Below are 13,235 nucleotides of genomic sequence, written 5' to 3'. Positions count from 1 at the left end.
AGAAACAACATCATAAAACATCCAGGTCTAAATAGGAAACTAGAATGGGAGGGGCCTGGCTACACACACACTCTATAGTTACACACACACCTGTTTGTTGAGAAATTCTCCACATTTAAACTAGTCAGAACATTATATAACTGCAGCTCACACACTTAGTCATACAAACCCATTTAGATAAAGCCTTTCATTCTGTCACACAAACTATTAGTGCTAAGGTGAGCTGACACCTGTGCTCAGGTGAGTGTTTATGGCTTGCTAATGAGGCTAAAGATTGAATGTACTCAGGGGGAGAGCACTGGGCAATCCCCCCACCGGGGCAGCAGCAGCAGCAGCCAGGACCCCCGCATCACCCGTCACGGGGCCGCGGAAAGAACCCGTCCGCCAGGCAATTCCGCCAAATATCCAGACCAGGGCACGCGGGACTGCAGAAGAGGCCCCCACACCCGAGAGCAGGTAGGCACAGGAACACAGAGAGCGCAGCCCCCAACCCCAGAAAAGCAGCCCACCACCGGCCAGCAATGCCGAGCATCCCCCCCCCTCCTCACCCCAGGTACGGGTCAGGGAGCCCCCCAAGGGAAACCCACCCCATGTTCCAGACAACCGCCCTCCCCCACCGCGGGAGGTCCAGGGTGGAGCAGGGAAGGGGCCGCCCACCCCAGCCAAGGAGACGGGCACCCAAGAGAAACGGAGGCCCCGGAGTGATGTAACAAGGCCCAACCAGGCACACCCACTGATGGAGTTAAGGAGAGGACTAGTTCTCGAAAGTAAGGACCGGACTCCGCACCACCGAGACCTGGACACCCCCAGGCTCCGATGTAGATTGATCCCCTGCTAGATCTTAAATCTCGGGGATCCCACTCCCGGCGTGGGGAGGAGACCGCCGGCCCAGGAGACCGGCACCCAAGACACTAGACCACCAGGCCAAGGTCTCCCCCTGGCGGGGGGGACCTCGGCCTGGGGACAGAAGGCCGAAGGTCCCACCTTCCTTGTGTGATGCGTGCGTGTTTGCTTGTTAGAGTGTATGTTTGTGGTGTTAGAGGTGTGTGTACTAAAGGGTGCAGTTAAAATTGGTGAGAAGGCCTTAACAGGACATCTCCTGATTGCTCACAGAGATGCCCCGTCACCCTCCCACCAGCGGCCCTACATGTCTATGGTGCGGTTAAAATTGACGGGAGGGGCGCTGAAAGGACGTCGACTGTTTGCTGGCAGTGATTTGTCCAAGCAAACATACATTGCTGACTATATTAACATCTTTATAAACTCACAGGCGCAAATTTTTCAAAAATGTTTAAATAACTATCTATTTAAAAGTAACCATTTGTGGCATCGTTTTTGCTTATACTTTCTTCCTCTTCTGGAATAAGGTGTAACACATGCAGCACAATTGCCACCTAGTGGCCAACCTGAAAATCTCTCCAGGAGAAGCAGAGCAATGTTTACAGTATTAACGCATTTCTAAACAAATTACGAATTACATTGATTGTGTTAGCAATTAAACGTTAGCATCAAGCTAGATTCTGAATCTGCTGGAATTACATTGATTATGTTCACATTTAAAGACTTAGAAAATCAAAGAACATAAACACTGAAGCTCTGGTGTTCAAGGGTTAAGCTAACGCTTTACACATGTAGAGTCTCAGGACTCCAGTCAGGCAAAATATAACTACTATGGTAACATAACCCACACATGTGGACGCCAGCTCTGCAGAGGTTAAGTGAGACGAGACTCAGGGATAAATCAGATGTCAGATTTTATTGACTGCATTCACAGCAATTTGAGACCTTGTTTGTAACACGCTACCAGTTAGCCACATTAGAAGTAGAGCTAGGTAATATAATGCCCAGAAACGATTCGATTCACAAGAGCCTGGATTGATTCAATTCAGATTTATTTTTTATTCTTTCAATCCTCAATTCATTTCAATTTTGAGTTTACACATTTATACACATTTGTTTAAAATACATTAATAATCTACTAGGTTTTGAATCTATTTATATTAATCTGATCCAGTTCACATACTGTAAATGTATCAGTGAAATAATGAGATTGTTAATATCATCCAGTGTTACATGGATTCTCTAAAGGAGAAGTTCTAACTAAAATGTTCAGATCATTAACATTGGAAACATTGTTGGTTAAGTTAAAAATAATTCATCAAAAGAGTTTGTAAAATTCATGCCTGTGAGTTTATTAAGGTGATCTTTTAGTCAGCAATGTATGTTTAGGTTAACTGAGGGTTAGCATTAGCCATTCTATACGAAATTCCATTAAACCTTAGCATCAAGCTTTATGAGCTAAACCAATTTAGATTTTATGAATTGATTAGTGATTTATTAAATCGATTCATGGGTTTTATAAACCCAGCTCTAGTTAGAAGCATTAGCCAAGTTACGGTATGCACAGTATGCCTGTAACACCCAACCTTGATTTCAACACGTAAAAGCACAGCCTGATACTGCTAAAACAGACGTTACTGTGACTACGCCAACTCCCAACCTTGTTAATAACACATAAAGACTTTGTCCAAATTCCGCCCTCAACCACTAAAAAATTATGTAGTGCGGGACTATATAGTGCGCTTGATTTTAAAAGTAATTTGGACACAATGTTGGACACTTCTTTTCTTTCGTTTTTCTAAACACCAGATATGACGTCAACAATTTCACAAAGTGAAAATCGAATAAAAACGAACATTTCCCGGCTTTTCTTTATGACTCCACTGTGTTCTGATGGTGAGAATGTGGTTGGTTTATTCAAAAATTACATTTAAACACGTTTTTTTTCCAAAATTGTTTAACCGCAATGCATTGTGGTCTATATTTGCTAATCAATTGACCATCGATGTACGCTAGTTTTTTGCAAGAACTTCTGGGAAATTTCGATTTCACTCGATTTGAAATTAGTAGATTTGAACAGCACTAGAAAAGGGCGAACGCATTATATAGTGCATTATATAGTGATTAGGGGGGGAATTCGGACACAACCGAAGACACATTTTGACTGCGTACCTCTCAAAATTGCTTCAACTTAAGGTGCTCCATAATTGAAGGCACACTAATTTCTTGAAAAACATGAAAGCTTTTAAGTGTGCCTTAAGATGATGGAGCACAGCAGAATAGAAACTGCAAAAATCCAGTGGACTTTTAGAGACCTGAACTTCACAAGCAGGAGTTCCTCCTGAAACCACCAGAGACTGGGAACCCCAGACAGGACACTTGGAGACAGTTGATTGTTGATCATAAACCAACTGATCCTTGATATCTGCTATTGGATGGAGGGGTGCTTCAGTGCTGTCTTTGTACTGTTGCTCAGCTCAAGACTTTTCAGAACTGAATAAGAGACGAGCTGTTTCTTCATATTCTCATCCACAGTTTGCAGTGACTCCCACAACCACACACACAATCTTAGGATCAGATGGGATCCACAATATCAGAGATTATTGATGGTTCGGGATTGAAAAACACACCTTAGTAAAAATGCAGGAAGATGGTGTTAGGTTTGTTCTAGAAGACTGAAGATAAGCTGATGTTCAGAGTAGGAGGAGCTTTACAGTCGGTGAAAAAAAGCACACCTACCAGACCATCACAGTTGCTGATAGCCACAGACGAATCCTCCAAGCCCAACACTGTTCCTGTGTAGAAGCAGTCAGACGCTCTGATAGGCTCAGACTGAACATTCCCTGACTCCTCCCATTCCAGGGTGGCAGTGGGGGTGAAAAGGCGAGTGTTGGGGTGGAGCTTCAGGTGGAGTTCCTGGCCAAACACAGTCACGTTGTAGAATATCTCCTGACTCCACCCCCGAGTTGGTGGAGTCTGCTCTAATAATGGTGGTATGTCCTTCCAATTGCTCTTCGGGATTGTCTTGGGTATGGATGTTTTACTTGAGAGGGAGACATGTCTCTTACTGCGGTGCAGATGGTGGGCGGAGACTGCCCTTGACAGGAAATTGCCCTCTGAGGTGGTTCTGATTGGATGAATGATGTCGAACTCTGATAGAACCTGATGGAGAGAACCTGACAGATGGAGAGAGAACAGCATCATCAGCATATCAGATGAGGAGGCCTTCAGGTGTTCTCAGGGGTGTAAACTCAATCACACAGGGGGCCAAATTCCAAAACACACTTTAGGTCGCGGGCTGAACAGCATAAACATTTATTGAACACTCTAAAACTAAATTTTTTAAAACTTTAAAACCGTAATTTTTTAACATAATTCTGAACTAGATATATAGCATTACCTGTGTTAATGCTAGTGTGAATGCTGTAAGCTGAGCGTGGCCGCTGAAGATGCTAGTGCTGATAGCTGAAGATGCTAAAATTGATAGCAAAAAACACTGAAGCTAATTTCTGCACTGTGGTGTAGTGGTTAGCACCTGTGCCTCAAGTCCCGGTTGGAGTTTGCATGTTCTCTCAGTGCATGAGCGGGGTTTCTCTGAACACTTCAGGCTCTTCCCACGATCCAAACACTTTCTTCATTTGTCCATGTGAATGTGTGCTGTTGTGTGGCCCTGCAACAGACTGGTGCACCCCGCCTTTACCCAACAGAAGATGGGATAGGCTCCACCAACCCGTGACCCTGAAAGATCTTAAACTGAGGCGGAGCAGGGAGCTTGTGGCTCCGCCCCGTTTATATTCTACATCAGGACTAAGCTCTTCCTCAAATGGCATTTTTTTGTCTGCTCCTGATTCACAATGGAAAAAAAAATACTCAGAACTTAATAATACTTTAAACTTACTTTTCTTAATAAAGGAATGAATGAATTATATATTACAAACTTAAGGTTCAAATGACAAGATCGTAAAAACAAACAGGAAGAACCAACATTCACAACATAAAAGCCAAATAAAAACACATATTACAAACCTAAAGCCTGAACCAGAAAAGGCATACCTCAAAACTGACTGGGACTGATAACTGTGAGATGTCAATACTCAGGAGATGTCTCCCGCCGGTGACCAGAGGAGGAGCCAGAACTCCTGACACCACAGGTGTAAGGTGCACCTCTACTGTCCCGGCCACATGATTTACTGAGCTTCTCAACAGCTTCAGACACTTAGTAAGAGTGTCTCTCAAAGTTTGCATTTCCCTGTCTCTTTCCAGCTTCACTTTTTACACAGTTGAATATTGTGAGACGATGCTGTCTCCAGAGATTCCTTTCAACAGTACCCATCATATTTGTCTTGCAGTGTGATAGCAGCCCTCACCTTCTTCCTAAGATCAGTAGCATTTTTGTTGAATAGTTTCTTAGAATTTGCCCTCATGGTTGGCTCGCTCTTACAAATAAAACAAAGTACATACTTACAGTATACTGAGCATTTGTTAGGCTCAAATACCGGCTCTTGTCTGAGTTTTCCCGCTTCAACCCATATATGGTCTCTATCAGAAAAACTCCTAATACACAATTTCCATTTACGTTTTTGGTGGCTGCGTAGTTTTTACTCTCCTTGACTGCATAAGACACAGTAGGCTATAGAAATTTAAATTTCTGCGGTTGATGGGAATCAAAGCATTCTCGTTGCAGTGGTTCAGGCCTAACCCACAGACTGAAACTTCTATGTCAGCTAAAGAGTTCAAGTGTTTCCTTCTGAGTATTACATGTGGAGGTCCCTCAGGGCTCAGGTTTAGCACATTTTGCTTTTCTTTTATGTGCTCCAACTTGGCTTGATTGTAAGAAAATGCAAACGTTTCCATTGGTATGCAAACAAATTTCCAATTGTTGTCCATCCTTCGGCATTTTCTGTCAGGGTTTGCCACAGAAAATCTGCTTTCACTGATCCACACATTTGGTTTGTCAGAGAGTTTTACAGTGGAAATCCTTCCTGACACAACCCTGTACTTTATCTGGGCTGGATTCAGCTCATCTGGAATCAAACCACCTGACAGTCCCTCACACAGCCGAGTGATTGATAGATGTACCAAAGACAAAAACAAAGCTGAACATGAACATGTTAAAATATGAACACTGAAACAAAAGTGATGGATTTTGGTGTCACCTCTGGTCTGACTCCTTAAATCACATGTGTCACAGTCAAGGCCCTGGGGCCAGATCCGGCCCTCCACATCATTTTATTGTATTGTTATTGATGGCCTGATGTTACTTTGTGCTGGTAACATATTGAAGCACAACTATAATTATGGAGGCTGAGGGATCAGTTCTAATGATCTCTGTCTTTCTGTTTAGAACTCGGCATGTTACATCACAATGATGTCATCGTCCTCTCCCTCCCTCTGACTCACGGTGCAGAAAGAAACAAACACAACAAGATAAAACAAGAGTAAAACAATCAGACAGCAAAACACAGAGCAAAAAAAATGAAATTATTTGATTTGTTTCTGCTAAAAAGCACACATTTTATTTTTGTTTACAGGCTTTGTAAATATATTGTTCATATTTGGATCATTTAAACAGGACATATTTTATGGGGATCAAAATCTTTGGAGATGTTTATTAGTGTCATTTTTCATATAACATGACATGAAAATGAATACATTTGAGTATTTTTATAGCTTATTTCTAACTTGTATAAATATTTAAAGTTCTTTAGGGTTTAAGTTGATTTATTCTTGCCTGTTTTAAAGTTAGTTTTAGAGTGTTCAATAAATGTTTATCCTGTTCAGCCCGTGACCTCAGGTGTGTTTTGGATTTTGGCCCCTTGTGTGATTGAGTTTGACACTCCTGCATTAAACTGACTCCCTCTTTTACTGTGGGAGTTTTGCTCAAACCTTCATAAAAAAAGATAATTTCAGTATTATTGAATGAAAACAAAGATCTGATCAAGATTGAAGATTTATTTGTGTTTTGCAAGCTAAAGATGTTTTGAACAGCACACACGGCACAGAGGAAATTGATTGACAAGGTCAACAGCTAGTCAGGACAAAACCGAAAAAACATCCATCCATCCATCCATCTTCTTGACCGCTTCTTCCCTTTCGGGGTCGCGGGGGTGCCGGAGCCTAACCTGGCTACTGAAGGGCGAAGGCGGGGTACACCCTGGACAGGTCGCCAGTCTGTCTCAGGGCCTCAATCACACACATCCACTCACACATTCACACCTAGGGGCAATTTAGAGTCACCAATGAACCTATGAAGCATGTTTTTGGACGGTGGGAGGAAGCCGGAGTCCCCGGTGAAAACCCACGCATGCACGGGGAGAACATGCAAACTCCACACAGAAAGGTCCCAGCCGGGATTCGAACCGGGGCCTTCTCGCTGTGAGGCGAGAGCGCTAACCACTGCGCCACCGTGCAGCCCACCGAAAAAAAACATGCAAAATATAATTAAAAAATCCCGTCAAACAGCGAGACTGCAAAAGGTGAACCGGAATATAGCGAGAGAACACTTCAAAACAAGGATGACTAACTTAGGGAGCAAAGTGGATTCACATCAGAACTTTAAACCAAAAACTCAGTCAAGAAGTCTGTTTTCAGTTGAGGAGAAGCTCTTTCTTCCATCGTAGCTTCTGAGCATCAGGCCGGATCACTGCAGAGCTTCATCTGAAGCTTCACTACAGCCGGTATAAAATGCTGATGAACGTCTTTTCATTGGCACTTGACGTGTAGGCCAGTTTGCTTCCTTTGATTTTAGAATGAGTCTTTTACTTGCTTTCAAATCCAAACCTCAGTGAGCTCAGCGGATGACAAAAAACAGAGGTCAGACCAGGTCACGCTTTTCCTGCTGCTGTTCTGAAACATTATAAGACTTCTCTGTAAAAACAAATGGTTTTTGTTTTTTATTAGCTTTAAATTAGTTTATATGTTTTAAGTTATTCATTTTAATCTTTACTTATTCTACAGGCATTTTAGCTAGAATAAATAATTTATTTTAACCCTGTTATATGTTATCAAGTTTTATTAATCTTTTTTACTTTCATTGAGCTGGTTTTAATGGGGTTAACAATATGAAAAAAAAATGTATTACCCATCCCTTTTCTTAAACCAATTTAACCTTTTTGGGGTTGCTGGAGCCTAACCTACACACCCACACACACTCACAGTCACACTGAGGGATAATTTGAAGTCATCAATCAACCTATACAGTATGTTTTTGGACTGTGGGAGGAAGCCAGAGAGCCTGCAAAAAACCCAAGCATGCACAGGGCAAACCTGCAAACTCCACAGAGAGAGAACCCGCTGGGATTGGAACCAGGGCCTTCTCGCTGTGAGACAAAAGCGGTAACCACTGCCTCACCATACAGTCCCTAATATCACTTCCTAAGTTCTAATTAAGTTAAATTGGACAGAAGCTCCTCCCATGTCTCAGGAGCCCCTGCCATTTAAACAGAAGCTCCTCCCTCCTCTTAGAAGCTGCTCACAAAAACAAAACAGAATTCTGCATTCTGATTTTGAACAATCAAACACTGAAATCAGTCATCAGGCTGGTGGGTTTTGTAGGTTGCAGCTCAAACATCAGGATACCTGCAGAGATCAGAGCTCAGGTCTCACCTGTGCTGTCTGTGATGTAGACGGAGTGGAGAGAGCCGGTCTGCAGCAGAAGCAGCACCATCAGAAATCCACCGTGCGACTCCTCCATGCTGACAGGCGGAACGGACTGGCTGCAGGCAGGCTGGCTGCAGCTGAGCCCCTTCCCTGGGATGACTCCTCCCCTGCATGAGGCAGCAGAGCTGCTGGCAGACGCTCCACCACAGCAGGCTTCTCGTCTAAGAAAAAAGGCTTATTCTTTGCAGCAATAGCTCCCCCTGCTGGCTGATAATATTAATATCAAAAGAGTAAAAGAACTGAAATTTGCAGTATTACACAAAGTAAAATAGTTCTTAGATAATAAATCCCTATATCTATTATACAATTCCTTGATTATGCCATACCTGAATTATTGTATAGAAATTTAGGGTACAACTTATAAAACATTGACTCATTCAATTTACATGTTACAAAAAAAAAGCAACAAGAATTATGAAAAGAAGTAATTATAAGGACCCGTCTGATCCATCCATCCATCCATCTCCTTGACCGCTTCTTCCCTTTCGGGGTCGCGGGGGTGCCGGGGCCTAACCCGGCTACTGAAGGGTGAAGGCGGGGTTCACCCTGGACAGGTCTCCAGTCTGTCTCAGGGCCTCAATTACACACACATTCACACTCACATCCACACCTAGGGACAATTTAGAGTCACCAATGAACCTATGAAGCATGTTTTTGGACGGTGGGAGGAAGCCGGAGTCCCCGGTGAAAACCCACGCATGCACGGGGAGAACATGCAAACTCCACACAGAAGGGTCCCAGCCGGGATTCGAACCGGGGCCTTCTCGCTGTGAGGCAAGAGCGCTAACCACTGCTCCACCGTGCAGCCCCCGTCTGATCCAGTATTTATAAAATCAAAATGATTAAAATGTTATGATCTTGTTAACTTTAATATTTTAAAATGTATGTTTCGTGTAAATATATAAATGTCTTCCTCCTGATTTAATGATAGAATACATGAAAAGAGAAAAAAAAAAAAAACTAAGCAAAATTTATCTAAAAGGGCATGAAATATTTATTAAGCCAAAACATAGAATACTTCTGAAGGAGTGATGTGAATCAGTATATGGAGTCAATAAATGGGGTAAATTGAGTACAGAAATTAAAAACGCCACACAATATTTAAAAACTACGTTAAAAATAGTATAATCAATGACTATAAATATATCTAATATTATTAAAAACTACTCATTCCAGAGTCCCCAAATGAAAATGGCAAAAGGGATTCTTATCTATAAGAGTGGAGACAAACACCTGTTTGCAAACTATAGACCTATTTCTCTCCTTCCACAATTTTAAAAAATTCTAGAAAAGATATTAAATGACAAATTAGTTAAATTCATTGACAAATATAACATAATAAATGAAAGCCAATATGGTTTCAGAGAAAACAGATCAACCTCAATGGCTATCATTAATGCTTTAGAGGAAATCACAAACTCTCTGGATAAAAAGAAATCTGCAGCTGGAATCTTCATTGACTTAAAAAAAGCATTTGACCCTCAATCATGACATCCTACGGGAGAAACTGGAAGTGTACGGGATCAGAGGAGTAGTGCTAAGTTGGGTCAAAAGCTATTTAACAAGAAGAAAACAATTTGTCCAGATGAATGAATTCACATCAGAGGCCAAAGTTGTGGTGTCCCACAAGGATCAATTCTGGGCCCGCTGCTGTTCAATATTTACATCAATGATATATTCAATGGTTTAAAACTTTTAAAACTCCTTTTATTTGCTGAAGACACAAATATTTTCTATTCTACAGACAGGCAAAGGGAACTTATCAGTGTGTTGAACACAGAGTTAATCAAAATAAAATCATGGATGGATTACAACAAACTATCTTTGAATTTAGACTAATCTAAAGTGATGTTTTTGGTGATTACAAAGCCAACACAGAGCTCTCAATTAAAGTTAATAATGACTTCTTTGAAAGTGTAACAGAAATTAAATTCTTAGGGATTGTTATTGATAACAAACTGAGTTGGAAGAAACACATCAGACACATAAAAACTAAAGTTTCAAAAACTATTTCAATTATAAATAAATCTAAATATATATTAGAATACAACTGTAGATATTTATTGTACTGCTCCTTAATATCACCATATTTCACCGACTGTATAGAAGTTTATTATACACAAAGCTGGTTATCTTGATCACACTAACGATTTATTTTATCAATCCAGAATTTTAAAACTGTACGACCTTGTTGATCTTTACACTGCACAGTTACTATACAGAGCAAGTGGGAAAACATTCCCATAAATATCCAGAAACAGTTCTTAGAAAATGAAGGAGGAACAAACTGAGAGGATGCAGGAACTTCAAGGTCAGATTGATAAGAACCACAAAGAAAAGTTTCTGTGTTTCTGTGTGGAACTAAACTCTGGAACAAGTTAAGTAATGATCTCAAACAATGTTCAAGCATTTATACATTCAAGAAAATGGATGAAGAAACTCTTATAATCACAATATGAAGATAAGACGAGTTAAAGATCAACTGGTGGTTGAAGAATTCCAAATGTCTGAACTTGAATGTGATGAAATAATAAAGCTTTTTCAAATGCAATCAATGAGTTTTATGTTATGTAATATGCAGTAATGATTACTGAAAAGTTTACAATCACTGGTATTAATTTTCTTTACTTGATCCAAAATATGTAACAATGATTACAGAATTATTGTAATTATGTGTTCTAAAGATAATCAATTATTAGATATTGTGTGAATCATTAATGTTTACTGAAAATGTATAAGAATTCTTTCAGAGAATTATTAATAAGAACTCTATTGTTACTTTAAAACTTGATTTCAATGTGTAATGATTCGTTTCCTGCATCAATATAACATTGTTCTTTGATGATAATAAGTATTATATATCTGTTACATGATTTATGATTGATGTTACTGTTTACTGAAATAATGTTTGATGAAATTAAAATCATTAATCAACAAGTAAGTCACTTTACTATTGGGAATTACAAAAAAAAAACAACAACAACAACTGGATTACATAATTGTGCTAATGAAGTACTTAAGTAGGGGTGGGATTATATGAGTTCACTTCTTCCCGCTCCTTTTCAAGCAATCAATCAAACTCAACTGACTTTAGTTAATTATCACAAAAAATGAATGAACCAAATGTGACATAAGTGTTTTATTTTTGTTTTCTATTTTATAATCAATGCATTTAATTGTTTCTGTAATGAGTTTGAAATAATTGTGTTTTGTCCTGTATTTTTTCAACCTATGCTTGAAATAAACCAATCAATCAATCAATCAGTTACGGAATTCATTTCACACTGGTTCATGTTTGTAATAATACATTTCATTCTTTCTTTTCTAATCTTCTGCTTTCTAATTTTTTTAACTTGTCCTGTCCAACAGCTGAGCCAACAGATGCGGGCTGAGAGCTTCTTGTGTTGGCAGATTCTGCTGTCACAACAGGAGTTTATTGAGTATAAACCCCTTTTGTATTTCATGCTAAACTTTATTTATACTGATTATGTTTTATTTGTTGCTGGACCGGACGGAAAGGGAGAGGGAGTGGGGGGGTTAGAGAAAAAGAGAAAGAAGAAGATGGCAACAGAGGGAAGCAACATCATAAAACAACCAGGTCTAAATAGTAAACTAGAATGGGCGGGGGCTGTCTACACACACACTCTATAGTTACACACACACTTGTTGGTCAAAGTAGTTGCCACATTTAAACTAAACATAATGTACTCAATTCAACTGTAACAGCAGCTCACACGCTCCATCATACAAACCCATTCAGATAAAGACTTTCATTCTGTCACACAAACGGTTAGTGCTAAGGTGAGCTGACACCTGTGCTCAGGTGAGTGTTTATGTTTCACTGAGGTGGATGGTGATGGAATGTACTCAGGGGGAAAGCGCCCGCCCATCCCCACGCAAAGACCTCCCACCGGGACAGCAGCTGCAGCCCGGAATCCCCAACACCCGCCACGTAGCCGCGGATCCCACAGCTCCATGGCACCCAGACCAAGCCGCAGAGGCCCCCCACACCCAAGAGCAGGAAGGCATAGGAACACAGAGAGTGCAGGCCCCAGCCCAGCCAGAAGAGCAAGGAGTCACCAGGCCAGGGGCGTCCAACCATCTTCTTCTGCTCGTCTGAGACTGGGTCATGAAAGCAGCAGTCTAAGCAAGGATGTCCAGTGTTTGGGTTGTTGAGGAACTCACCTTCGACTGCCATCCACATTGCATTGGCCCCTTCTGAGCTGTCCTGCAGGTGAAGAGCCCACTGGAGGGTGGTCCCACCTCGCTTCTTCAGGCTTGACCCGACTGGGGCCCAAGGGAGGAGCCCTGGTCAACAGGCTCTCACCCGGGTGACATCAACCTGGGCGATGTTAATAAATCTTTGATTGTGAAGAAAGCTTTGACCAGGGTGGGATTATATAAGTTCGCTTCCTTCCACTCCTTTTCAAGCAAACTACTTGTGATTGATTAAGCGATGTTATTTCATGTATTGTGACCTGATTGCTTGAAATAAACCATTTCATTCATTCATTCATTCATTCATTCTTTGTAGCTTTAATAAAAAAGATTTCTGAACCGCTCTTAGTCTGGCTCGTCACTCAGGACCTGTCTGCCTAGCAGGGGCAAAAGCCCAAGACAGCTTAGCTCCTGAGATCATTCGAGCACTCAAACCCGTCCACCACGTTAAGGTGGCGGTTCACGGAGGGTGTGTGTGTGTGTGTGTGTGGGGGTGTGTGTGTGTGGGGGTGGGTGTA

General features: G+C 41.2%; 1 protein-coding gene across 2 annotated transcripts in view; it reads right to left on the bottom strand.

Moving 5' to 3' along the window:
• adamts2 (ADAM metallopeptidase with thrombospondin type 1 motif, 2) overlaps positions 1 to 12,829 on the bottom strand; it is a 50,874-nt gene extending 38,045 nt beyond the window's left edge. For both annotated transcript variants that reach the window (XM_024258837.2, XM_024258838.2), the window contains exons 1-3: positions 12,685 to 12,829; positions 8,446 to 8,660; positions 3,580 to 4,016 (exon numbers count right to left, since the gene is read on the bottom strand). In XM_024258837.2, the coding sequence (XP_024114605.1) occupies positions 3,580 to 4,016; positions 8,446 to 8,533 (525 nt within the window). In that variant the 5' untranslated portion in view covers positions 8,534 to 8,660; positions 12,685 to 12,829. The remainder of the gene's footprint in view (positions 1 to 3,579; positions 4,017 to 8,445; positions 8,661 to 12,684) is intronic.
• Between the last annotated feature and the right edge of the window lie 406 nt (positions 12,830 to 13,235).

The sequence above is a fragment of the Oryzias melastigma genome, linkage group LG4 (assembly GCF_002922805.2).
Source record: "Oryzias melastigma strain HK-1 linkage group LG4, ASM292280v2, whole genome shotgun sequence".
Classification (NCBI taxonomy): Eukaryota; Metazoa; Chordata; class Actinopteri; order Beloniformes; family Adrianichthyidae; genus Oryzias; species Oryzias melastigma.
Note: the sequence above shows the minus strand (reverse complement) of the source record. Positions and strands in the feature narration are given on the sequence as shown.